At 32.1% G+C, this 25,210-nt stretch overlaps 2 protein-coding genes across 2 annotated transcripts; both read left to right on the top strand.

Annotated features, from left to right (window-relative positions):
• Positions 1 to 1,162: 1,162 nt before the first annotated feature.
• On the top strand, positions 1,163 to 3,592 carry LOC139874543 (receptor like protein 27-like). Its single transcript, XM_071861964.1, has 2 exons — positions 1,163 to 2,581; positions 2,966 to 3,592. The coding sequence occupies exons 1-2, from the start codon at positions 1,163 to 1,165 to the stop codon at positions 3,590 to 3,592; spliced, it is 2,046 nt and encodes a 681-aa protein (XP_071718065.1).
• A 1,678-nt stretch (positions 3,593 to 5,270) lies between these two features.
• LOC139874542 (uncharacterized) lies at positions 5,271 to 24,982 on the top strand. The gene is made up of 2 exons (XM_071861962.1): positions 5,271 to 5,604; positions 24,633 to 24,982. The coding sequence occupies exons 1-2, from the start codon at positions 5,271 to 5,273 to the stop codon at positions 24,980 to 24,982; spliced, it is 684 nt and encodes a 227-aa protein (XP_071718063.1).
• The last annotated feature ends 228 nt before the right edge of the window (positions 24,983 to 25,210 follow it).

Genomic DNA, 25,210 nt, shown 5'->3' with positions numbered 1-25,210 from the left:
AATGAACATATGTTTGTTAATGATATGTGCATTAATTAACATTTCCATGTAATTTGTTGCATTTAAAAGCATAAAAAACTATTAAATTGAGTAGTTCTCGCAGTTCTCACCTTTTTAGTGGTTCTCGTTTGAACTTGCCCCTATATATATATATATATATATATATATATATATATATATATATATATATATATATATATAATGATATGTGATGATAAAGGAATTGAATCTGGTTACGGCCATTAGATATAAAAGGGATTGAAATTAGGTTTTCAAGCTTTTAAGTAATTTACTTATTTAATAACATAAACATTAAGATCTATATTCCATTTTCACGATTAATATTTAGTTTAATTCAATTAATTAATAATAAATAATATACAGAATTAGTGAGGTAGACACCTGGATTTTACACTTGGCGGATTTGCTATAATTAAGTAGCTAATGACATGTAGGCTTTTTAAAACTCTTTTTTATATAGATATAGATTTTTTTTTAACGGCCAAATTTTATTAAAAAAGAACTAGCAAGACGCTAGAACAATAAAAACGACAAAAAGAATTATAAAGGGCAAACAAGCCAATCAGTCCAACTAGACACTATTTTACTTCTAGCTTTTAACCAATAGAAAGACGACATTTTAATGCTATCAAAAATATCACCTCTCTTTATACTCTTTGTGCCAAATAAATTTTCGTTTCTTAAGCGCCATATCCACCATAACATAGAAGCAAAGATGCAATATAGACGTGACTTAGAAGATGCCGCTGCTGTGTATGAGTCGAGCCAAGAAAAGAGATCATCTATATTGTCAATCTGCGGCCAAGAGACATCCATCCATATCTTGACCCATTGCCAAATAGAAGACGCCAAGTTGCACAATAAATGTATGATCACTAGCTTCAGCACCCACGCTACATGTTGGACAAATAATGGTGTTGATATTTGCAAGTTGCACAAAATACTTTTATATATGGGTGACTTAAAGTTGCATAATAATCATACAACAATAATGAACATGAATGACATTGGCCTATCAATTTTGACCTTAACATTTGCGAATCAATCAAAAGATAATACTCAGTATATATAATAGTGTTAGATGTTTAAATATAACTACAACAAAAAGATACTACTTGTTAATTAAAGAAAGAAAAAAGAAATGATTAATTCGAAATTAGTTTACTCTGCATTGATTTTCTTCTGTTTTGTTTGTTCCACTCTTTCTTCTTATTTCAATACCAGCTTAAGTGTTCATGATTATAAATGCTCTGTTAAACAGTACCAAGCTCTGCTTCTTTTTAAACACAACCTTTTTCCGATTAATAATTCAATCGAGAGTCCTGAGTATTATTCCCAATGTACGGATTGGCTTGGTGTTGCAGGTTATTATCCAATTATGATGAACTGGAAAACAAATATTGATTGTTGTGATTGGAATGGAGTCACGTGCGATCACTCCACTGGTGATGTTATCGGTATCGATATTAGTTGTGGTATGTTACAAGGTACCCTCCCTCCTAACACCTCCCTTTTCAACCTTCTTCACCTCAAGAAACTCAACCTGGCTTTTAATGATTTTAGTGGTTCCCAAATTCCACGTGAAATTGGAAGGTTTTCAAAAAGTCTCACGCATCTCAACTTGTCAGAGTGCATGTTTTCTGGAGATGTCCCACCGGGCATCACCCTTCTTCATAATTTGGTGTCTCTCGATCTGTCTCGGAATTCTATAAGTCTTGAACCTGATGTTTTCAAACAAGTGCTTCAAAATTTTACCTTTTTGAGAAAACTTTCGTTTCAAGATGTTGATATCTCTTCAGCTTTACCTAGTTATATTAATATATCTTGCTCTTCGTTGGAATTACTAAATCTTAGGTCAGTAGGATTGCAAGGAAAATTACCAGGTTACGTCTTTAATCTTCCATCTTTGCAAATACTATACTTGTCAGAAAACAATGTCAGTATTGATGAAATCCCTTCAGGAATATCTCTTCTTCCGAAATTGGTTTCGCTTGATCTCTTTTACAACTTGAGAATTCAACATCAAGTTTTCATTAGATTGGTTAACAATTCTACTCTGTTGAGAGAGCTTAGGCTTTCTTATGTTAATTTGATGGGGTCCCTTCCCAAGTCTCTGTTGAACCTAACACACCTCGCTTATCTTGATTTATCATATAACAAACTTAACGGAAAATTGCCATCTTGGTTGTTAACTGATCTTCCCTCTTTAAAATCTCTCTATCTATCTCATAACATGTTCAATGGAGATGTACCCTTTGATTCATCTGCTCTTCCTTCAGTTATTAAGGTATTATACCTCGATAACAATCAATTAGGTGGTCAATTTGATCAAGCCCTCATTCTGCAACTCACAAACCTTAGTGAGTTACATATTGGATTTAATAATTTCACTAGTCACTGGGAGTTGGATACTTTGTTATCAAGTCTCACAAACCTTCAACTTCTTGATCTCTCGTCCAGTGGTTTATCAATTACGACCAATAACGCTACTACTCATAATGCCAACCCTAATATGTGGTACTTAGGATTGTCCTCTTGCAAATTAAATGAGTTTCCAGTGGTGCCCTTACGATACCTTACAAATCTTCAAGAATTATATATATCTAGCGATAATATCCATGGACAATTCCCTCCGTCAATTTGCAACATGAGCAATTTAAGCATACTATATTTGTCCGAGAATAGCTTTAGGGGAGTGATTCCACAATGTTTAGAAAATATGACCGACTTGGCACGTTTACAAATGTACTCCGTCAATTTGCAACATGGGAGGAATATTCTCACTAGATTTATCCAATAATAACTTAGGCGGAGTGATTCCACAATGCTTTGGAAATCCTGCCTCAATTCTTGAATTGCTGAATTTGGGAGATAACGATTTTCGTGGCACGATTCCAAACACGCTTGGATATTGGGTGGAACCTTACAAGGGCTTATTTTGAAGGGAAATAATTTACAAGGAGAGTTGCCAAATTCTTTATCCAATTGTCATGATTTGGAAGTTTTTGATTTGGAAAACAACAACTTAAATGGTACATTCCCAGATTGGTTGGGAAGTCTTTCGAATCTGCAGTTTCTTAACCTAAGATCAAACATGTTTTATGGACCCATTGCAACCTCTTTTGTTGTTGATGTTTCATTCCAAAGTCTGGTAGTTCTTGACTTATCTCATAATAAGTTTGTGGGACAACTTCCGGCAAAATACTTTCAAAATTTCAATGCCATGAAGCAAGTTATAAGACGTAGCACAATGCCAGAATATTTGAACATTGCTGGCATTGCATACTATAATCCTGTCTTTATGACAGTAAAAGGTTTGGACCTCCCAGTTGGAAAAAATTTTGTTAACTATATGATTGTTGATTTATCTAGTAACGAATTTGAAGGAGATATTCCAAATGTCATTGGTAATCTTATTTCACTGAAAGTGCTCAACTTATCTCACAACAACCTTACAGGAGAAATTCCGTATGCTCTAGGGAATCTTTTAGAGATTGAATCTTTAGACCTATCTTGTAACCGACTCACAGGAGAGATCCCTAAAAGCCTATCACAAACCTTGAATATTTAAATCTCTCGGAAAACAACCTTGTAGAGCGTATTCCGAAAGGAGAACAGTTTGGCACTTTTGACATGAGCTCGTTTCAAGGTAATCCAAAACTCTGTGGATTTCCATTGCCCAATTGCAGTGATCATCCATACGAGCCACAAATTGATGAAGATGATGAAGAAGACAATGGTTTTACATGGAGAGTTGTTATTATGGGATATGGATGTGGAACCTTTGTTGGGATGCTCATGGGATATTTCATGTTATCTACCGGAAGACCAAAGTGGTTTAATGATATTGCTGTTGCTGGAATATATTTAATCCGCACACGTAAAACCAAGAGAAGATACGTATATATTGGAAGATAATGAAGTTAGTTTCCGAAAGGTACGATTTCATGAGTTTCTTATTTCAAATAAATTGTTAAATTGCTCAGTTTACTTTTCAAATTTTATGCAGGAAGAAGCTTATGCATGGAGTTGGGCTGCTTGAAATAGATTGTGTTAAGTTGGATACATATCCTTGTTTTGTATTTTGAATAGTTTGTTGTGGAGTTGTACCTTCCGTTTTGACTTGGAGAAACTTCTGTGTTAAATTGTGTTGCTTTAGAGACATAATGATATCGTATATGTTTATTGGAAGTAGTCGAGTTGCATGATATATAATCATTCGAACCCAACTCACATAAAGTATTGTTACACTCTTTATCTGTTTGCATACTGGTATATATATTTCATGTTGTTTTTATTAAATTATAAATAGAAATTAATGACAAATTCATTCACTATTTATGAACTGGCTACTTTTTTAAAAACCACCATACATTTCAATATGCTCTTTTTTATTTTGAACATATACTCACATTCAATCTTATTTATCCGCTACATTCCCACTTAAGCTCCACTCTACTTGGTCCCTCTAATGATAACAAAGGTGTTTGGTGTCTAGATCTTCAAACTCACTGTGTTATCATATTTGCCATGTTCGGTTTGATGAGAATTTACCATATTCTTTGTTTCATACGAGCAATGGCATCTTTATAATTTTTTCGACGGAATCAAAACATCAAAATTTTGGAAAAACAAAAAATGGTACAAAAAGTCGAAAAAATTATAAGTGCAAGTAGTGGACGGTTCTTTACATCAACCCGCTTTGGATTATGATGAAACATTTAGCATTGTTGTCAAACCGTCCACAATTTGCACTGTTCTATCATTCCTCTGTTTCTTGGGCCCGGCCCATCCCATCCACCAGCTTGATGTAAAGAATGTTGCAAAAGGTTTGGACTGGCGGAGAAACCCTGACCCCGTGTGCCTTTGGCACCCATACCGCCCACCCCGTAAGGGCTAAGTATGCCTTGTAAAATACCTCCCCCTAATACCCACAAGGAACTTGCAGGCTGAAGAATCGAACCTGCACCCATATATTGCATTAGGGCATATTCCTGTGGGCCCAGGGATCATTAGCAACGGGTACCAACTGAGCTACTGCTGTTCATAAACTGTAAAAATCACTTAAACTACTAACAACTAACGTTAATCATAAAAGATAGATAAAATTTTTTTTCCATGTTTAAAGTTTATGTTATTTACTAAATATATAAGAATAATTTTTACAATTGGTCATGGACCTTAGGGCTTGCGGAGACTGTAGAGTTCTGACTACCTGGACCTGTTTCACCCAACACAGACTATTGGTCATGGACCTGGTTCTGCATAGGCGGGTTACTATGAGCGCGAGAACCATCCAACCTAGGATCTTATGGAAGAAGTTAAATGGAGAGAAAGCCGAAACCTTTAAAGCTTCGATTTTGGAAAGAGTTGAGGCAGGAGTGGAATTTGTAACTCATGGTGACGCAGATCAGATGTGGAATGGTCTGGCATCCACTATTAGGGATGTAGCCAAGGAAGCCTTAGGTGTGGCAGTAGGGACATCGCGAAGACACAAATCTAGTAGAGAATCTTGGTGGATTAGTGATGAGGTTCAAACCAAAGTCGCGCTTAAGCAACTGAGGTTTAGGGAGCTCATTACTTGTAGGGAGGGATCACTTGAGGATAGAACTACGGCAGAAGAGAGATATTGATGTTAAAGCAGAGGGGTACGAAATAGTTATATTTTTACTACGAAATACTATGAAATATGATACAAGTTTTATTTATTTATATAGATGGGATATACCTAAACCTTGCTACAACACTTATAGGCAGTGTACCTAATCATAGAGTAGTGTAGTTTTTAGTAAGTCCGGTTCGTTCCACAGAGAGCTAGCTGAGTTCAACGCTATATTTTTAACAACTTATATTTATATAAAATATATATAATTATATATAGTAATATTATTATAAAAGGGGTTTTTACCGTTCAATGACCGGTTTGTCGATTTTATATTTTAAGCGTAAAGATAAATGATGATAATATAAATGCCAGAATTTAAATTGGGATAAAGTAAATTGCAGTAATTAAAATGACAGTAAATAAAGGTATGATGAAATATGAATTAAAAGTATTATGCTTATTTAAACTTCCGTAATCATGATGTTTGACATTTTGATTTTAATTAATTGTTGCCCGGGTTAATTGTCCTTTGTCCTGGTTTATTTGATACCTATCTGGTTTTTGTCCATAATAGTCCATCGGTCATAATTATAAAATGCTTGTCAAATTAACCTTATTTTCGAAGTCAAATATTCCAACTAATTAGGGATTCGAACTATAACAAGGTTTTAATACTTTGTTTAATGATTACACCAGGTTATCGATTGCGTGTAATCCAAGGTTTTATAACTTTGTTAACAATTACACCAATTATCCTTGTATGTAATCCACCCCTATTTTAATGAGATATGAATATTAATTTACCCACTTGATCAGAATGAATAATCAATTACTCAACCCGAATAAGTAATTAAATGATCGTAAAAGATGTCGTATAAACGTCACTAAATAGGACATACATAATCATTTTAATAATTATTAGATTAACTAATTTGAAGATAGGTTCGACAGATTGTAATGAGTTGTCATTCGATTAGAAAATACCCCCTATCTATTAATAGTCAATAGTCCAATGTCCACAAGTGTCGGTCTTTTGTCCAAACCTTAATTATGGTACAAAATCTAATAACCTTGTGTTAATATTTAGTCTAACATCATGATTACTTTGGCTCAAATAAGCATAATAATAACTTAGTTACGATACATTAATTTAAAAAGGAAGAACATAGCTTACAATGGTGATTAATCGCGTAGCGTTACACGGACAGAGTTCCGACTTTAAAACCCGTAAAACATTCCTTACAATAACCCAATTATTATTAAACTTGATTTAAAATTAAAATTATAATTAAAAATATAATTATGATTACAGAGGAAGAAGAAAAAAAAAAGGTATGTAAAATTCGTCCAAAAACTGCTCGACTTATAGACTTGGCCAGGGTTTTCCCTCCATGCGATCGCATGGATTTTAGGCATCCTGGCCATGCGATCGCATGGCCAGCTAGATCCAGCCCAATCACTTTGTTTTCTAGTTTTGCCGATGTTTTATTATATAATATAATATATATATAATTTTAAGAATTATTTATATATTATATTATATTTATGTGCATAGTTGACTTGTAATTTTAGCTCCGTTGCGTCGCGCGTTGAGAGTTGACCCTGGTCCCGGTTCCGGATTTTCGAACGTTCTTGCGTACTATTTAATATCTTGTACTTTGCGTTTTACGACTTGTACTCTTATCATTTTTGACGTTTCTTATCATTAAATTGAACCATTTGAATTATATCTTGTACATTTGAGCTTTTTGGTCATTTGCGTCTTCAAATCGTCGTTTTCTTCTTTTGTCTTCGCACTTATTTATTTAAACGAATATTACATAAAAATAGAACAATTGCAACTAAAAGCTTTACATATTGGAAGGATATTGATACTAAATATATGTTCATTTAGAGCACTATCAAATATCCCCATACTTGAACGTTGCTTGTCCTCAAGCAATACAGAACTTGAAATTAAATCACACTTCACTCGAATCACTTTTTTTTTATTCTCACACTTTATACATCAGTGATTTTGATACGGCGGTATGAACAATGATAGTAATGATGTGGTTTACAGTCCCACATGACTATGAAAATTTAGATCCTTTAAGGAAATTGGATCTTTATGAAAACATTTGATCTTTTGAAAATTCATTCTAGCTTTTACCCTAGATAAGTTTTCTGGAATAACCCTTAACCGGTGTTTGCAATATGTTTTTGTGGGTTTTGTGGGTTTCAGATTTTAAAATTTTAGCTCAAAACTTGTGGTTTTGTGTCACCCACTTGCTAGCCTTGTATTAGGAAAGCACACGTCCAGTATATTTGCTCCGTATATTACCTTTCGGTAAACTACCGTCCGGTTGTAAAGGAAAGCGTTGAACAAGCAACTGTTAAGGCAATGTCTAATGACATGCAGATGTTCATGGTCTAAAACATGTCGGATGAAATTACTATTCTTTGTAGGAGCAATAGTAAATATCACCCTATAATTTTTCCGTCTGGCACAAGGTCCTGTCTTCGACCATGCTATGCAACCACCGTTCTTACGGTTGACACCCGATTTGGTTCAGGTGACCTAATGAATTCCGGTGAATTCTTAGGATTTTACGTTCAATGGTAATGAACGCATTGATAATAGGTTTTCAGAAAACAAATCGGTTTTAATTTGATCAAAATATTTTCTCGTTCAAGCTCGAGTTTAGATATCATCGAATTCCATGAGTTTGTAATTCTCAATCTTTAAATTCAATCTCAAGGATTGAGTAATATCAGGCTTAAAAGCTGATTTTTAATCTTTTAAGGAGAATATCCTTTCTGGGGGTCTGGTTCATTAGTCTTATCAAGCTAATTTGCACAGCGCCCTCCCCATTTTACGAGACAGATCCTCTCATGGCTAGGATAAATCTGACCACTTGGCGACCCTGTTTGATGTTGAGGTCCGTGGATTTCCAGCTGATTTTCGAGAAAACTTGTGACGACCCGGAAATTTCCGACCAAATTTAAACTTTAATCTTTATATTATTCCGACACGATAAGCAAAGTTTGTTAAGTTAAATCTCAAGAATTTTAAACTGTGTTCATACATTCATTATAACCTCGACCAAATTCCGATGATTCACGAACCGTTATATATAAATAGATATGTATATGTATATATATATTATAACTTGAGAATATTAATAAAGTATTAAACATATAATACTTTACACGAACGTATTTGTTTCAATATGATTTTTGACGAAATTAAAAAAAATATATTAAATGATTGAATTATCAGAAACATTGAATTATGATTACAAGTCTCTGTTGAGAGGTCCACTATGATTTGAGAAAATCTATTTCTCTTAACGATATTCAGAATAATTTGTAAAGCTATTTATAAATAAAAATAAAAAGTGTCATTTACGAAAGTTAGACAAAAGTTAGTGGAGAATTGGTTTCCATAATATTCTATTAATCTATTTTTAAACGTACAAAGACGTTTTCAATTTAAAAAGAACTTTATTATTAAAATGTATATAACTTTTATAAATATCTAGAATCACTTTTGACAACTCATTACTTAACAAGTATAATAAATATAACGATATTTATATTTTATTTCATTAAATATATATAACGATTTAAATTAATATTATATATATTTATACGCGTATTATACATACATAGTTTTTATACTTTTACTATACTTTAACTTTACCTTTACTTTACTTTTACTTTACTTTAACTTTAATAATTAACTTTAATAATTCATACTTTAATAATTAACTTTAATAATTCATACTTTAATAATTCACTTTAATAATTCATATTTTAATAATTCATACTTTAATAATTCACTTTAATAATTCATACTTTAATAATTCACTTTAATAATTTATACTTTAATAATTTACTTTAATAATTCATACTTTAATAATTCACTTTAATAATTCATACTTTAATAATTCACTTTAATAATTCAAAAATCTATTATAAATAGAATTCAATAGGTTTCATTATTTCATAGAAACTTGAAAATATATTTCTCTAAATTCTCTCAATCGATTTAAATATATATATATATATATATATATATATATATATATATATATATATATATATATATATATATATATATATATATATATATATATATATTTGCTCTGTATTATTTCAAGATATTATTAGTATACATAAAATATTACGACGGAGTGCTGTCCGAGTGATTTCAAAATGGTTTTTTTGAATGAGTCGAAGCTAAGGAAATTATGGGTTATAGCTATGGAGGTGATGGGTATGGTTCATGGGTATGCTCGTGAGGTCAATCTAGTGTTTATCATCTCTGTTGCGTCTATGTACTTTCCTGCAATATTGAATCTCAATATTGATACGTTCGTGAATCCGAGGCCAACCTTGCACTTGTTAAATGACGTTATATGTATTTTTACTACGAAATACAATATGGTGAGTTTCATTTGCTCCCTTTTATATATATTTTTGGGACTGAGAATACATGCGCTGTTTTTATAAATGTTTTACGGAATAGGCACAAGTACTAAAACTAATTCTACGTGGGTTTAAACCAGAAATATACCCTTAGCTTGGTAACATTAAACTACTTGTCTATGTACGGTAGGCGCGAATCCTAAAGATAGATCTATTGGGCCTGACAAACCCCGTCCTGACTATGGGATGCTTTAGTATTTCGAGGTTAATTTAAACACACCTGATCTGGTGTACTTCAGAGGGTAAAACATGAACGTTAAGACTTGTTACCGGGTGCCTACAACTTATAGAATACTTTTATACACTTGTGAGTGTACATATATTTATAAACAGAAATCTTGTGGTCTATTAATATATTGAAATGATTGTTATGATAAACCTATGAACTCACCAACCTTTTGGTTTACACTTTAAAGCATGTTTGTTCTCAGGTATTAAAGAAATCTTCCGCTGTGCATTAGCTCATTTTAAGGATATTACTTGGAGTCATTCATGGCATATTTTGAAAGACGTTGCATTCGAGCCATTGAGTCCATCAAGATTATTATTAAGCCAATTACAGTTGGATGTATTATGAAATGGTGTGCATGCCGTCAACTTTCGTTGTAAAGAAATTTTGTCTTTTAAAAACGAATGCAATGTTTGTAAAATGTATCATATAGAGGTCAAATACCTCGCGATGTAATCAACTATTGTGAATCGTTTATAATGTATATGAACGGGTCCTTTTAGTTGGTGTCAGAGCGGTGGTCTTAGCGAACCAGGTCTGCATTAGTGTGTCTAACTGATAGTCGTTAGGATGCATTAGTGAGTCTGGACTTCGACCGTGTCTGCATGTCAAAAGTTTTGCTCATCATTTTTGTCAAAAATTACCTGCTTATCATTCTTAGTCTAGACACATCTTATTGCATTGATTGCATGAATAGTGTATAGACAAAATTCATATCTTAGCGTATCTGCTAATTCATATCTTAGCGTATCTGTTACTGTAAACTTTGCCTGACATATTCCGTAAATTCCTCCGTAATCTACGAAACCTTTTGCTCTATATAATTAGAATACCACCCGATAGCCGGAAAATCATTTCATATCAAAAAATTCTTTATTCAATCGTACGAAATGGAATTCGTCATTAGTTCAAGTCCCTCGGATTCCGAAATGGAATCCCACTCAAGTTCCGAAAGCAGTGTGACCAAAATGGATCAACCAAATAGTCATCATCTATTCTGGATGAATTGGGGATGGGTTCGTAGCCTCCTTAATCATTGGAGACAAGAAGAAGGTGATCCCTTCCATCCACCACATTGCCCTCTTGGCGAAGAACCTGAAGCACTTACCGGCGAACCTATCCGAAACACCATTTTCTCTCTTATTTCTAGAGTATCTCGTCACGATTACATACTACACCAAATTCTAGATTTTATTAATCCACTCGTCCGAACCGACAATCACCCCAGTGTAATAGAAGAAGTCAACGAGCTTCGCGCTCGGGTAGTGGCTTTGGAGAATATGGTGCAAAGGTTACAAACACCAGCAGCAGCACCAACAGCATAAACAGTACCACCAACAGCAACACCAACAGTACCATCACCACCACCAACAATAACATCCACATCCCACACCGCAACATCACAATCTGTATCTCAAACATCAACGTCATACGCACTGTAAATATCCAGGAATATCAACAACAACAAACGATGAAGTATTAATTCATAAACTTCATTGAAGAGATATCTCTGCGACAGTTATGTAATCTCCAAAATCTTAGAGATTATTTAATTCTGACCGTAAATTGGATGAGTGAACGGAGATGGTAGAGTAGAAACTTTGATCGAAAATGGTGTACGATTTACAAGCTAGAATTGTTTTACCAACAGCATCAACAGGACCGTAGCATCATCAACACAGTCAGTGCCGTCAGTATCGTCAGAATCAACAGCACCTGTAACATCACAAACTCTATCAGTTCAAGAATCATTGTGGACATCATTACGAATCAACAACAAATATATTGTATCAACGAGTTATGAAGTATTAACTCATTTCCAATCGAAAGATTTATATGTATATTTTATATGTATAAATTTTTAAACCATAATAAATCTTCCCGTACTAAGCTATTATGTGTGAATCTTAACTACTCAGTTAATTCATATTACAAATATGCAATGATGTACGTCCTTCGTCCGCAACTTAACCATCGCTAATTACAATCTCTGTCTCAATTCAATAAAATTCCAATTCATAATAAATCAAGTGTATTATTCGAATATATGTTTGATTTTACACTTACATCATCGATGTATTCGAAACTTTTCAAATAACATCATTCGTACCTTGCGAAGTTCACAAGAATTTCACGAAAACCAACAAATAACAAAGTAATGATTCATAATTTCAATATTATTGAAGAAATACTTATGCAATTTATAAAGTTTTAGGGATTACTCAATTCTAGTTCCAACCATAAAACAAATGAGTTTAATTTAATATTAACTCATTAAATCTATATTACATCTAAAGAAAATATACACATATATTTTCATAAAGACTGTAATAAACTTCTTTTGTACAAAATATTAATTGTGAAATTTTTTTTAACGGGTAGGTAATACCCGAGAGATATATAAATTCACAATTAATATATTACATTTTTCGAAACTGATTCAGCAATCATCAACTATACTCCCTACTTTCACAACAATATCCATTCTTTCATATAAATCAAAACAATCATACTCATTCAAATTCAATTACATATTCTGATTTTGAAATCGCATAATTCAATTCGAAATATAACCTGTATCATCACTCTTAGATTCCTATATCTTTCAAAGCTATACTTTGACTTCAAAACTGTGTTAGAACATCATATGTATTAACGATTACAATATGTGCTCAAACCATTCGAAATTCCTGAAGACACTTCAACTAAGGAACAATCGAGATGATGATCCAACCACATGTTACCCACAGTTATACACCTGAAAAACTCTCAAAACCCAAGTCATAGTTCGACACGTATCCGTGTTAGACCCTTTGGCATTTACTAGCTAAAATAACTTTTCAATTCCATTTCAAAATAGACAGTTTTGTCACAGCTCCAGCAAGTCAACTTCGACTTCTCAATCAAAACAGTCTTATTATAACCTCGATAGATACGTTGCCCTTTCGCCAACGTTACCGGGGAATCGTTTATATTCACCACATTAGCAATAAACTTACCAACAACTTCACTGATCTTTGACTTTTCAAAAAAAAAAATCATTATAATTATCGAAACCCTATCATATACTCATTCGTACCTTATAACAAGAATTGCCATACCAATTATTGAGAATCAGCAATCAGTATTTTGAAACCTCGCAACATGTCTACATCAACAATTACATATACACACAACGTCTACCTCCAAGACTTACATTCTTTGAATGAGAAATTTCTGAAAAACACCCTAAACTGCGAACCAGTTCTCGAAATTTTGAAAAATGCTGATGAAGCAGCAAAAATTGTAAACGACCTTAACAGTAAAAAGTTGGATGATAAAGGATAGTATATTGGCAAAGCTCAGAAAAAGAGAAGCTTTGGAACTGGAAAACGGATTGATCAAAGTATGAAGGAGGCTGTGGACAAATCACAAAGGCTGAACCTGCCTTCAAAGAATCCAAATGATTCAGTACTTGCTGAAGTCATTAACGAATACCTTGCTCCTGACTCTAAACCCCTGCGGATAATATCCTTCATCATCCTCTGATATTAGACATTCTAAGATATCATCGTATCTTTCATTATAAATATCATCCATACTTCTGAAGATAGTTTTATAATTATTCTTATCTGAAATCATTTACCTCTTCGCGCTAACTGTATTATATCATAAAAGAAACTATTTTAGTTTATAAATTCTGAAACATTCGAGTTTAAAATAGGAATATTCTTGAAGAAGTGTTGGGAGCTGAAGCATGAGTTAGTATAATATAATGACACTTGATCAACGTGATTATATTACAGTAATTCATGCTGAGTTTCTAAATGGAACATGATGATTCACAGATCATAATGTCATCATGTGCTATGTTACACGACTCTTGTATTCTCTTTGATCTCTAAATATCAAGAAAATATTTCTTGATGATTCGGCCTTTTTCGAGGTATTATGATAATTTGACAAGTCAAGATTGTGCCATTACAATTTCCTTCCTAGAACATTAACAATGTTCATTCCGAAATTTATATCTGCGAATTCTGGACCATTAAAAGCGGTGCTTAATCGCAAGAAGAAGAAACGAAAGGACAAAGCTCCGAACTAGAAATGGGAGTATAAATCATAGCAAATAGAAGAGAGCATTAACTGTGGATGACAATGATTATATAAGAAGCAAGGACTTTGAAATATAAGGGAAGATATAAAACTCAACAGCAACCCATAAATCACAAACCGTATATATCAATGCATATAGCAATATAAAGACACGAGAGAACAAAAAATACTATAAAACCAAGAGTATAGTAGAAGTAAATAGATTCTTCCGGAGGTAGATGAAAAAGAAGAGCGACAGATATGAAAGTGAGGAGTATATCAAGAATCAGCACTGGATGAAGCATATTGACAAATACTTTAAAATATGAGTTGAGAAGGTGTGAGTTGTAAGAAAACAAAGGAAGTGGATTTATAGTGAAATATCCGACAGAGAAATCAAAATGGATTATCGCATTAATTCGAAGAGGATCATAATTTCCTTAATCGCCGAATAATCAAATCCAATATAGATTACAAAGATTTTCTTTTCGGAGATCAATCGTGATGACGTCAAAAGATACGACGAATCACTATTATCTTATTTCATTCATTTACGATAACTTCACTCACACGCTTCGAGTAATCGAATTATTTTATCCATGCTTCTTGAACATGATAAAACTCTATAATCGTTATAATAACATTCTCATTGTTAGTCATGACGACCTCTATCAAATTTTGGGGACGAAATTTCTTTAACGGGTAGGTACTGTGACGACCCGGAAATTTCCGACCAAATTTAAACATTAGTCTTTATATTATTCCGACACGATAAGCAAAGTTTGTTAAGTTAAATCTCAAGAATTTTAAACTGTGTTCATACATTCATTATAACCTCGACCAAATTCCGACGATTCACGAACCGTTATATATAAATAGATATGTATATGTATATATATATGTATATTATAACTTGAGAATATTAATAAAGTATTAAACGTATAATACTTTACACGAACGTATTTGTTTCAATATGATTTTCGACGAAATTAAAAAAAATATTAAATGATTGAATTATCAGAAACATTGAATTATGATTACAATTCTCTGTTGAGAGGTCCACTATGATTTGAGAAAATCTATTCCTCTTAACGATATTCAGAATAATTTGTAAAGCTATTTATAAATAAAAATAAAAAGTGTCATTTACAAAAGTTAGACAAAAGTTAGTGGAGAATTGGTTTCCATAATATTCTATTAATCTATTTTCAAACGTACAAAGACGTTTTCAGTTTAAAAAGAACTTTATTATTAAAACATATATAACTTTTATAAATATCTAGAATCACTTTTGACAACTCATTACTTAACCAGTATAATAAATATAACGATATTTATATTTTATTTCATTAAATATATATAACGATTTAAATTAATATTATATATATTTATACGCATAATATACATACATAGTTTTTTATAATTTTACTATACTTTAACTTTACTTTTACTTTACTTTTACTTTACTTTAACTTTAATAATTCATTTTAATAATTCATACTTTAATAATTCACTTTAATAATTCATATTTTAATAATTCACTTTAATAATTTATACTTTAATAATTCACTTTAATAATTCATACTTTAATAATTCACTTTAATAATTCATACTTTAATAATTCACTTTAATAATTCATACTTTAATAATTCACTTTAATAATTCAAAAATCTATTATAAATAGAATTCAATAGGTTTCATTATTTTATAGAAACTTGAAAATATATTTCTCTAAATTCTCTCAATCGATTTATATATATATATATATATATATATATATATATATATATATATATATATATATATATATATATATATATATATATATATATATATATATATATATATATATATATATATATATATATATATATATATTTGCTCTGTATTATTTCAAGATATTATTAGTATACATAAAATATTACGACGGAGTGCTGTCTGAGTGATTTCAAAATGGTTTTTTTGAATGAGTCGAAGCTAAGGAAATTATGGGTTATAGCTATGGAGGTGATGGGTATGGTTCATGGGTATGGTCGTGAGGTCAATCTAGTGTTTATCATCTCCGTTGCGTCTATGTACTTTCCTGCAATATTGAATCTCAATATTGATACGTTCGTGAATCCGAGACCAACCTTGCACTTGTTAAATGACGTTATATGTATTTTTACTACGAAATATAGTATGGTGAGTTTCATTTGCTCCCTTTTATATATATTTTTGGGACTGAGAATACATGCGCTGTTTTTATAAATGTTTTATGGAATAGGCACAAGTACTAAAACTAATTCTACGTGGGTTTAAACCAGAAATATACCCTTAGCTTGGTAACATTAAACTACTTGTCTATGTATTGGGCCTGACAAACCCCGTCCTAACTATGGGATGCTTTAGTACTTCGAGGTTATTTTAAACACACCTGATCTGGTGTACTTCAGAGGGTAAAACATGAACGTTAAGGCTTGTTACCGGGTGCCTACAACTTATAGAATACTTTTATACACTTGCGAGTGTACATATATTTATAAACGGAAATCTTGTGGTCTATTAATATATTGAAATGATTGTTATGATAAACCTATGAACTCGCCAACCTTTTGGTTGACATTTTAAAGCATGTTTATTCTCAGGTATTAAAGAAATCTTCCGCTGTGCATTAGCTCATTTTAAGGATATTACTTGGAGTCATTCATGGCATATTTTGAAAGACGTTGCATTCGAGTCATTGAGTTCATCAAGATTATTATTAAGCCAATTATAGTTGGATGTATTATGAAATGGTGTGCATGCCGTCAACTTTCGTTGTAAAGAAAGTTTGTCTTTTAAAAACGAATGCAATGTTTGTAAAATGTATCATATAGAGGTCAAATACCTCGCGATGTAATCAACTATTGTGAATCGTTTATAATGTATATGAACGGGTCCTTTCAAAACTTTTCAAGGTTTTTCGTAGACTCTACAACTGGTCTGGACGACAACTTCCTGACCTAAATCAAGAAGCGCGTGTCTTTTTCGGAAGACTTTACTTCCTATAATGATGGAATTGATTCATTGTGTAGATCCATCTTTCTTTCAAATATATTACAATTTATTAGGTAAAACTGATTAAAATCGTCCATAACAAAAGTACCTGTAATAATCTTGTACAAACATATGTGATATGTGTTTTAAATAACTTGGTAAATTCTTCTCTCACTTAGCTTTTATTTTTTTTTATTTTTTTCTTTGCCTTTTTATTCTCCTCTATTCCATTTTAAATGAATTCTAACGTTTTGGGTTGTTTCTCCATTTATGTTCTCTCCGAGGTAACAATAATTTCGGTAATAAAACCTAGTTTTATCGTTCATAAATATGTATAAACATGATTTTGAATTCATTTAGTTGAAATTTTTTTAAATTTTCATAAAATTTGGCAATTAAACTAAGTGTAAACCCGAGAGAATTTATAACCCTTCCCCACACTTGAGATCATGCAATGCCCTCATTTGCATGAAATCAGACTATAATTATAAATTCATGAGGGTGATTAGTGTAGAAAAGTGATTAAAAATACCGAGTTTGCAATTACTAAGGTCGTCGAATGATAGATGGCGCGCCTCATCGTTCATTCCTTTTGTTGTAATTTCACATATGTTTTGCGGCTTATCGTCAAAATTAGTAGCTTTTGCTGAACTTTAATGTCATTCTTTGAAAATGCGCTGTTTTACCCTGTTTTGTACATAAGATAGACTACAAACATATATATATATATATATATATATATATATATATATATATATATATATATATATATATATATATATATATATATAAACCTTTATTTATTAAAACAATTTAAATGAATAATTTTTTAAAATTTTGTTTCCTTTTACTTTAGGTAGTTTCGGTATGTTTACCTAGTCCGTCCCTCGACAAAATTTAAAATTTTTTGTTTTTAAAGCGATCGTTTTAAAAGCAAAGATTTTTGGGTTTTTTTTTTTAAATTTTTTTTTTATACTTTAGATCAATAAAATTAAAAATAATGATAACAAAATTTTTCGCCCCGCCCTCGGGTAAAGCAATTTCGGTTCCATGGCCTAGTCTTTAACTTACGACGAATTTTAGAAATCATTTTTTTAAACTTAATGAAATAAAGTAATTTTTGTTTTTAAATTCACACAAAACTTAAATTTAAAAAGCATATTAATTTCATACAAAACATATAAAACAAAAAAAATTCAGAATGGAGGGAGAAAACTAGTTCTTTAGTGTCTGCTAGCGGAAAAGACCAATCGGATTCCATTCTCGGAACTACACGAGAACAGAACAACTAACACTATACAACATTTTTTCTTAGAACATTTGAATCTCCCCATACTTAGGTAGCTGTGGTGTCGAAATTGTGATTAACTTCATTGTCAATTTCTCTTGGACCATAATTAACTTGCATATCTGTGACTTTTGCTTTAAGCCATTGGTCGGATTCCTGTGTAATATCCACAAATTCAACTAGTTTCGCCTTTTCTTTAGGCGATAGATTAGATACTAACCGGTTACATAACTTAAAGTTCCCCTTGGTTCTAGCATAGCGAGTCCGTTTAATAAGTTTCTTCATTGAACTATTAATAACGGGGTCATTTAATTTCGCATCAACAACGGGGTTCTTTGTTATCAGGTCATCATTAGGTGTTACTTCATCTTCCCCACACTTAGGCGTTTTATTATTGTTAAGCACTACCGTTGGAGTTGGTAAAACAATATGGTTCTTACGAATCGTCTTTGTTGGTTCATCGATTTTGGTTAGTGGAGATTTAGACTTTCGACTCATAAAGGTGATCGATTTTTTATCATTACTAAGTGTCATTCTACCCTCTCTTACATCAAATAACGCCCCGGTGGACGTTAAGAATGGTCGACCTAAAATTAGAGGAATGTTTGGGTCCTCTTCTATGTCAATGACAATAAATTCGACTAAAAAGGTAAAATTACCCACTTGAATGGGTAGGTTGTCAACAATTCCAACTGGGTTCCTAATGGTTTGATCAAAGAGTCGAACACTCATGTTCGTTGGATTTAACTCACCTACTCCTAATCTCTTATATAATGAAAGAGGCATAACACTCACACTCGCACCTAAATCTACTAGTGCATCATACATGACACAATCACTAAGTAGGAAAGGAACAATAAATTCACCCGGATCACCCAACCTTGGTGGAAGTTTTGGAGGAACTGTCTTTATCGGGTTTTCTTCTACGATTTTTGTTTCTTGCACTTTCTTATTCTTCTGATTCTTCTTTCCAGAGGTATCATAAACTTTATTACCTATTACTTTCTCATACTCAACTCCTTTTCTTGGAAACGGGATAGGTGGTCTGTATGGTGCCACCACTGGCTTTACATACTCGGGTGGTGGTGGTGGTGGTGTTGTAACTTCTACATTGTTACTCACATCGAAAACCTTCCCATCTTCAGATACTGGTTTTTCAGAATTCGTTGATACCATATTAACATTCTCATTCTGAGGATTTACTTCAATATTACTCGGTAGCTTTCCTTGTTCCCTCTCACTCATCATACTAGCAAGAGTACCTACGTGTTTTTCTAGATTCAAAATGGAAGCTTGTTGAGTTCTTAGTGATTGATCAAACCTCTCATTTGTTTGGGTTTGAGATGTTATAAATTGTGTTTGAGATTCCATTAGTTTTGCCATCATTTCTTCTAGATTTGACTTTTTCTCTTCGGTTTGTTGTGGTGGTTTATACAAGCTAGGTCTTTGTTGATTGAAAGTGTTGTTTTGAGTTGGTTGGTTATTCAGACCTTGTTGGTTGTACGAGTTATTGTTTGGCCCATTTGGATTGTAAAGAATGTTTTGATTTCGATTGAAGTTTGGCCTTGGAGGTTGATAATTATTTTGATAATTATTTCCCAGCCTTTGGTTCATGTAGGAAATATTCTCACGTTGTTTCATCGTTTGCTCAATGTGACAATCTTTCGTTAAATGTGATCCACCGCATTGCTCACAACTGATTAGTATTGCGTGAATATCTTTATTCATCTATTCCATTCTTCTCTCGAAAGCATCTATTTTTGCGGAAACGGAAATAAAGTCATGGCTAGAATCGGCTCTAGCCACTTTAGATAAATGAAAGATATCTTTTTCTTGGTGCCACTCATGTGAGTGGGAGGCAGTGTTATCAATAATTTTGTAAGCTTCAGTTCCGGTTTTCTTCATATTGGAACCACCAGCTGTTATTTCGATGTCTTTTCCTGTAGCAATGTCGATACCTTGGTAGAATATTTATACTATTTGATAAGTGTCTAAACCGTGCTGAGGACATCCTCTCAACAACTTTCCAAATCATATCCACGCTTCATATAAAGTTTCATTTGGATTTTGTGTGAACGTAACAATTTCTCCTTGAAGTCTCACGGCTTTAGATACCGGAAAGAATTGTTTAAGAAATTTTTCAACTAAAACATCCCATGTATCAATCGCCCCTTCAGGTAACGATTCTAACCAATCTTTGGCTTCTCCCTTTAAAGTCCAGGAAAACAACATGAGATAGATCTGTTCATCCTCAACTTCTCTGATTTTAAATAGAGTACAGATCCTATTAAAGGTTCGAAGATGTTCATTTGGATCTTCTTTTGGCGTACCACTATATTGGCATTGATTAGTTACCATGTGTAGGATTTGTCCTTTGATTTCATAATCTGGCGCATTAATGTCTGGCTTAATAATGGCGTGACCTTGGCCCGTGCGTGTGGCTCTCATTCGATCTTCCATACTTAGAGGTTCAGTTACTTCCATAATTGAATTTATTGAATACGAATCACTAGAGGATTCTGATTTAACGGTTTGTAGTTCAGGAGGAATGATTAGTGGTTCTGGATCTTGGAATTGTCCTTGAATATCCTCCGGGTTTTCAATTTTGAAGTCGGGTTCAAAAAATAGATTATCGGGATTTTGAGTTGGAGTACTTGTTTGACTAGATGATGATTCTAAAAAAAATTCAACAGCGGCAATATTAGCTAGATGTCTGGATCGAGTTACAGGTGGTGAATGTATGAAAGGTGGTGAACGTTTTGCTCGGTGCATTAACTGAATATCCTATTAGTTATAAAAATAAAAATTATATAAGCTTTCAAATTAATAGACTTTTCTGATTTTGCCCACGTTTCGAATAGCCAATAGATGCAGCAGGTAGCCAGGACCCTTTAAATCGGAAGCTCACAACTCGTCACTAACAAATCCAACTATTACTATGAACCAGAAAATTTTGGATGTCTATCAATTTAATCGCTTAACTAATTTTTCGTTTTGAAATTTTAGAGAAGAAATAGAAAATTCTATGTCCTAAAAACTAGAGCGTCGAGAAATAAGAAAGAAAAAGAGTGCGTCGAAAAACGTCGAAAAATAAAAGGTCGAAAAATAATAATAAGAAAGAAAAACGTCGAAACTTAAAAGTCTAAAAACTAATTATTAAAAGTTGCGTCTAAAGGTATTAAAGCTTAAAAGGAATTCTATATCCAAAATGGCAATAACTTAATTAGGCACTAAAATTTTAAAACAGCGTCGCAAAATTCTAAAGCACCTAAATCTTAGTCTAAAGAAAAAGCACTTAAGGAATTTTACGGCAAAGCTTAAAAATATAGAAATATAAAAATACTACGGCAAAAACTATGCTTAAAACTATATAACGAACTAAATGATACAAATTATAAAAAGATATATTATAAAAAGATAAAAATAAAATTTTATATAAATATATTATTTTTTATATTATTAGTATATAAAAATATTAATTTATATAATTAATAATAATAATTAAACTTAATATTACTAATTATATATTAAAACTAAAATTAAAAACTAATTAATTAATTAAAACCCTAATGAAATAATAAAAAAATAAAACCCTAACAGCGTAATTAATGTGGTCCGAGATTTCTTGCCTGTCAGACAAGCTCATGCGACCGCATGGGTTTTTGTCTTTTGGGTCATGCCATCGCATGGCCCAATAATTCAAGAATTCATTCGGGCTTCGAACAGCTTCGGCCCGTTTAATAATTTTATTAATTATTTTGATTTCAAACTTTTTTTTTTAATTTTATAAAATAATAGATAGCTAAATTTTATAAAATAAAAATGAACTTGTATTTTAAAAACTTAAAATAAAAATACTTTTATAAACAAAATCTTAAAAATATAACTTTTTTTATTTTTTATTTTTTCTAATTTATATATTTAAATTTAAAACTTATATAAAATTAAATTTTTAAAAAAAAAATAGATTACAAACTTAAATAAATTATTCTTTTTTTAGCTCCCCGGCAGCGGCGCCAAAAACTTGATGTTAAAGCAGAGGGGTACGAAATAGTTATATTTTTACTACGAAATACTATGAAATATGATATAAGTTTTATTTATTTATATAGATGGGATATACCTAAACCTTGCTACAACACTTATAGGCAGTGTACCTAATCGTAGAGTAGTGTAGTTTTTAGTAAGTCCGGTTCGTTCCACAGAGAGCTAGCTGAGTTCAACGCTATATTTTTAACAACTTATATTTATATAAAATATATATAATTATATATATTAATATTATTATAAAAAGGGGGTTTTTACCGTTTAATGACCGGTTTGTCGATTTTATATTTTAAGCGTAAAGATAAATGACGATAATATAAATGACAGAATTTAAATTGAGATAAAGTAAATTACAGTAATTAAAATGACAGTAAATAAAGGTACGATGAAATATGAATTAAAAGTATTATGCTTATTTAAACTTCCGTAATCATGATGTTTGACGTTTTGATTTTAATTAATTGTTGCCTGGGTTAATTGTCCTTTGTCCTGGTTTATTTGATACCTATCTGGTTTTTGTCCATAATAGTCCATCGGTCATAATTATAAAATGCTTGTCAAATTAACCTTATTTCCGAAGTCAAATATTCCAACTAATTAGGGATTCGAACTGTAACAAGGTTTTAATACTTTGTTTAATGATTACACCAGGTTATCGATTGCGTGTAATCCAAGGTTTTATAACTTTGTTAACAATTACACCAATTATCCTTGTATGTAATCCACCCCTATTTTAATGAGATATGAATATTAATTTACCCACTTGATCAGAATGAATAATCAATTACTCAACCCGAATAATTAATTAAATGATCGTAAAAGATGTCGTATAAACGTCACTAAATAGGACATACATAATCATTTTAATAATTATTAGATTAACTAATTTGAAGATAGGTTCGACAGATTGTAATGAGTTGTCATTCGATTAGACAATACCCCCTATCTATTAATAGTCAATAGTTCAATGTCCATAAGTGTCGGTCTTTTGTCCAAACCTTAATTATGGTACAAAATCTAATAACTCTGTCTTAATATTTAGTCTAACATCATGATTACTTTGGCTCAAATAAGCATAATAATAACTTAGTTACGATACATTAATTTAAAATGGAAGAACATATCTTACAGTGGTGATTAATCGCGTAGCGTTACACGGACAGAGTTCCGACTTTAAAACCCGTAAAACATTCCTTACAATAACCCAATTATTATTAAACTTAATTTAAAATTAAAATTATAATTAAAAATATAATTATGATTACAGAGGAAGAAGAAGAAAAAGGTATGTAAAATTCGTCCAAAAACTGCTCGATTTATAGACTTGGCCAGGATTTTCCCTCCATGCGATCGCATAGATTTTAGGCATCCTGGCCATGCGATCGAATGGCCAGCTGGATCCAGCCCAATCACTTTGTTTTCTAGTTTTGCCGACGTTTTATTATATAATATAATATATATATATATATATAATTTTAAGAATTATTTATATATTATATTATATTTATGTGCATAGTTGATTTGTAATTTTAGCTCCGTTGCGTCGCGCGTTGAGAGTTGACTCTGGTCCCGGTTTCGGATTTTCGAACGTTCTTGTGTACTATTTAATATCTTGTAATTTGCGTTTTGCGGCTTGTACTCTTATCATTTTTGACATTTCTTATCATTAAATTGAACCACTTGAATTATATCTTGTACATTTGAGCTTTTTGGTCATTTGCGTCTTCAAATCGTCATTTTCTTCTTTTGTCTTCGCACTTATTTATTTAAATGAATATTACATAAAAATAGAACAATTGCAACTAAAAGCTTTACATATTGGAAGGATGTTGATATTAAATATATGTTCATTTAGAGCACTATCAGATATAAAGAAGCCAAAAGAGAAGCTAAGAAGGCTGTTGCACGTGCAAAAGATAAAGCGTATGAAGATTTGTATAAGAAACTAGATTCTAAAGAAGGAGCTAATGATATCTACAGGATTGCAAAAGCTAGAGAGCGTAGGAGGAGGGATATAGATAACATCAAGTTTATCAAAGATGAAGCCGGTCAAACCATAGTGAAGGAAGATGAAATTAGGAAAAGATGGGAAGGGTATTTCTCATCTCTTTTTATTGGTGGAGGAGCTGGGCGCCGACAGGATACGCGGGACTGGGGCATAGGACATTTCCATAACAACATTTTCTGTAGGAGGATCAGCCAGGAAGAAGTAAGATCGGCACTATGAAAGATGGGTAGAAACAAAGCTGTTGGACCAGACCAGATTCCAATAGAGGCGTGGCGGTGCCTTGGCGATGATGTGTTAGGTGGTTGACGTGTCTTTTCAATAAGATGTTTAGAAGCTATAAAATGCCCACTGAATGGAGACGCAGCGAGATTATTCCCATCTTTAAAAATAAAGGGATGCCCAAATATGTGGTAATTATAGAGGCAAAAAATTACTTATTCATACCAT

This window comes from Rutidosis leptorrhynchoides, chromosome 11, assembly GCF_046630445.1.
Source record: "Rutidosis leptorrhynchoides isolate AG116_Rl617_1_P2 chromosome 11, CSIRO_AGI_Rlap_v1, whole genome shotgun sequence".
Taxonomy (NCBI): domain Eukaryota; kingdom Viridiplantae; phylum Streptophyta; class Magnoliopsida; order Asterales; family Asteraceae; genus Rutidosis; species Rutidosis leptorrhynchoides.
Note: the sequence above shows the minus strand (reverse complement) of the source record. Positions and strands in the feature narration are given on the sequence as shown.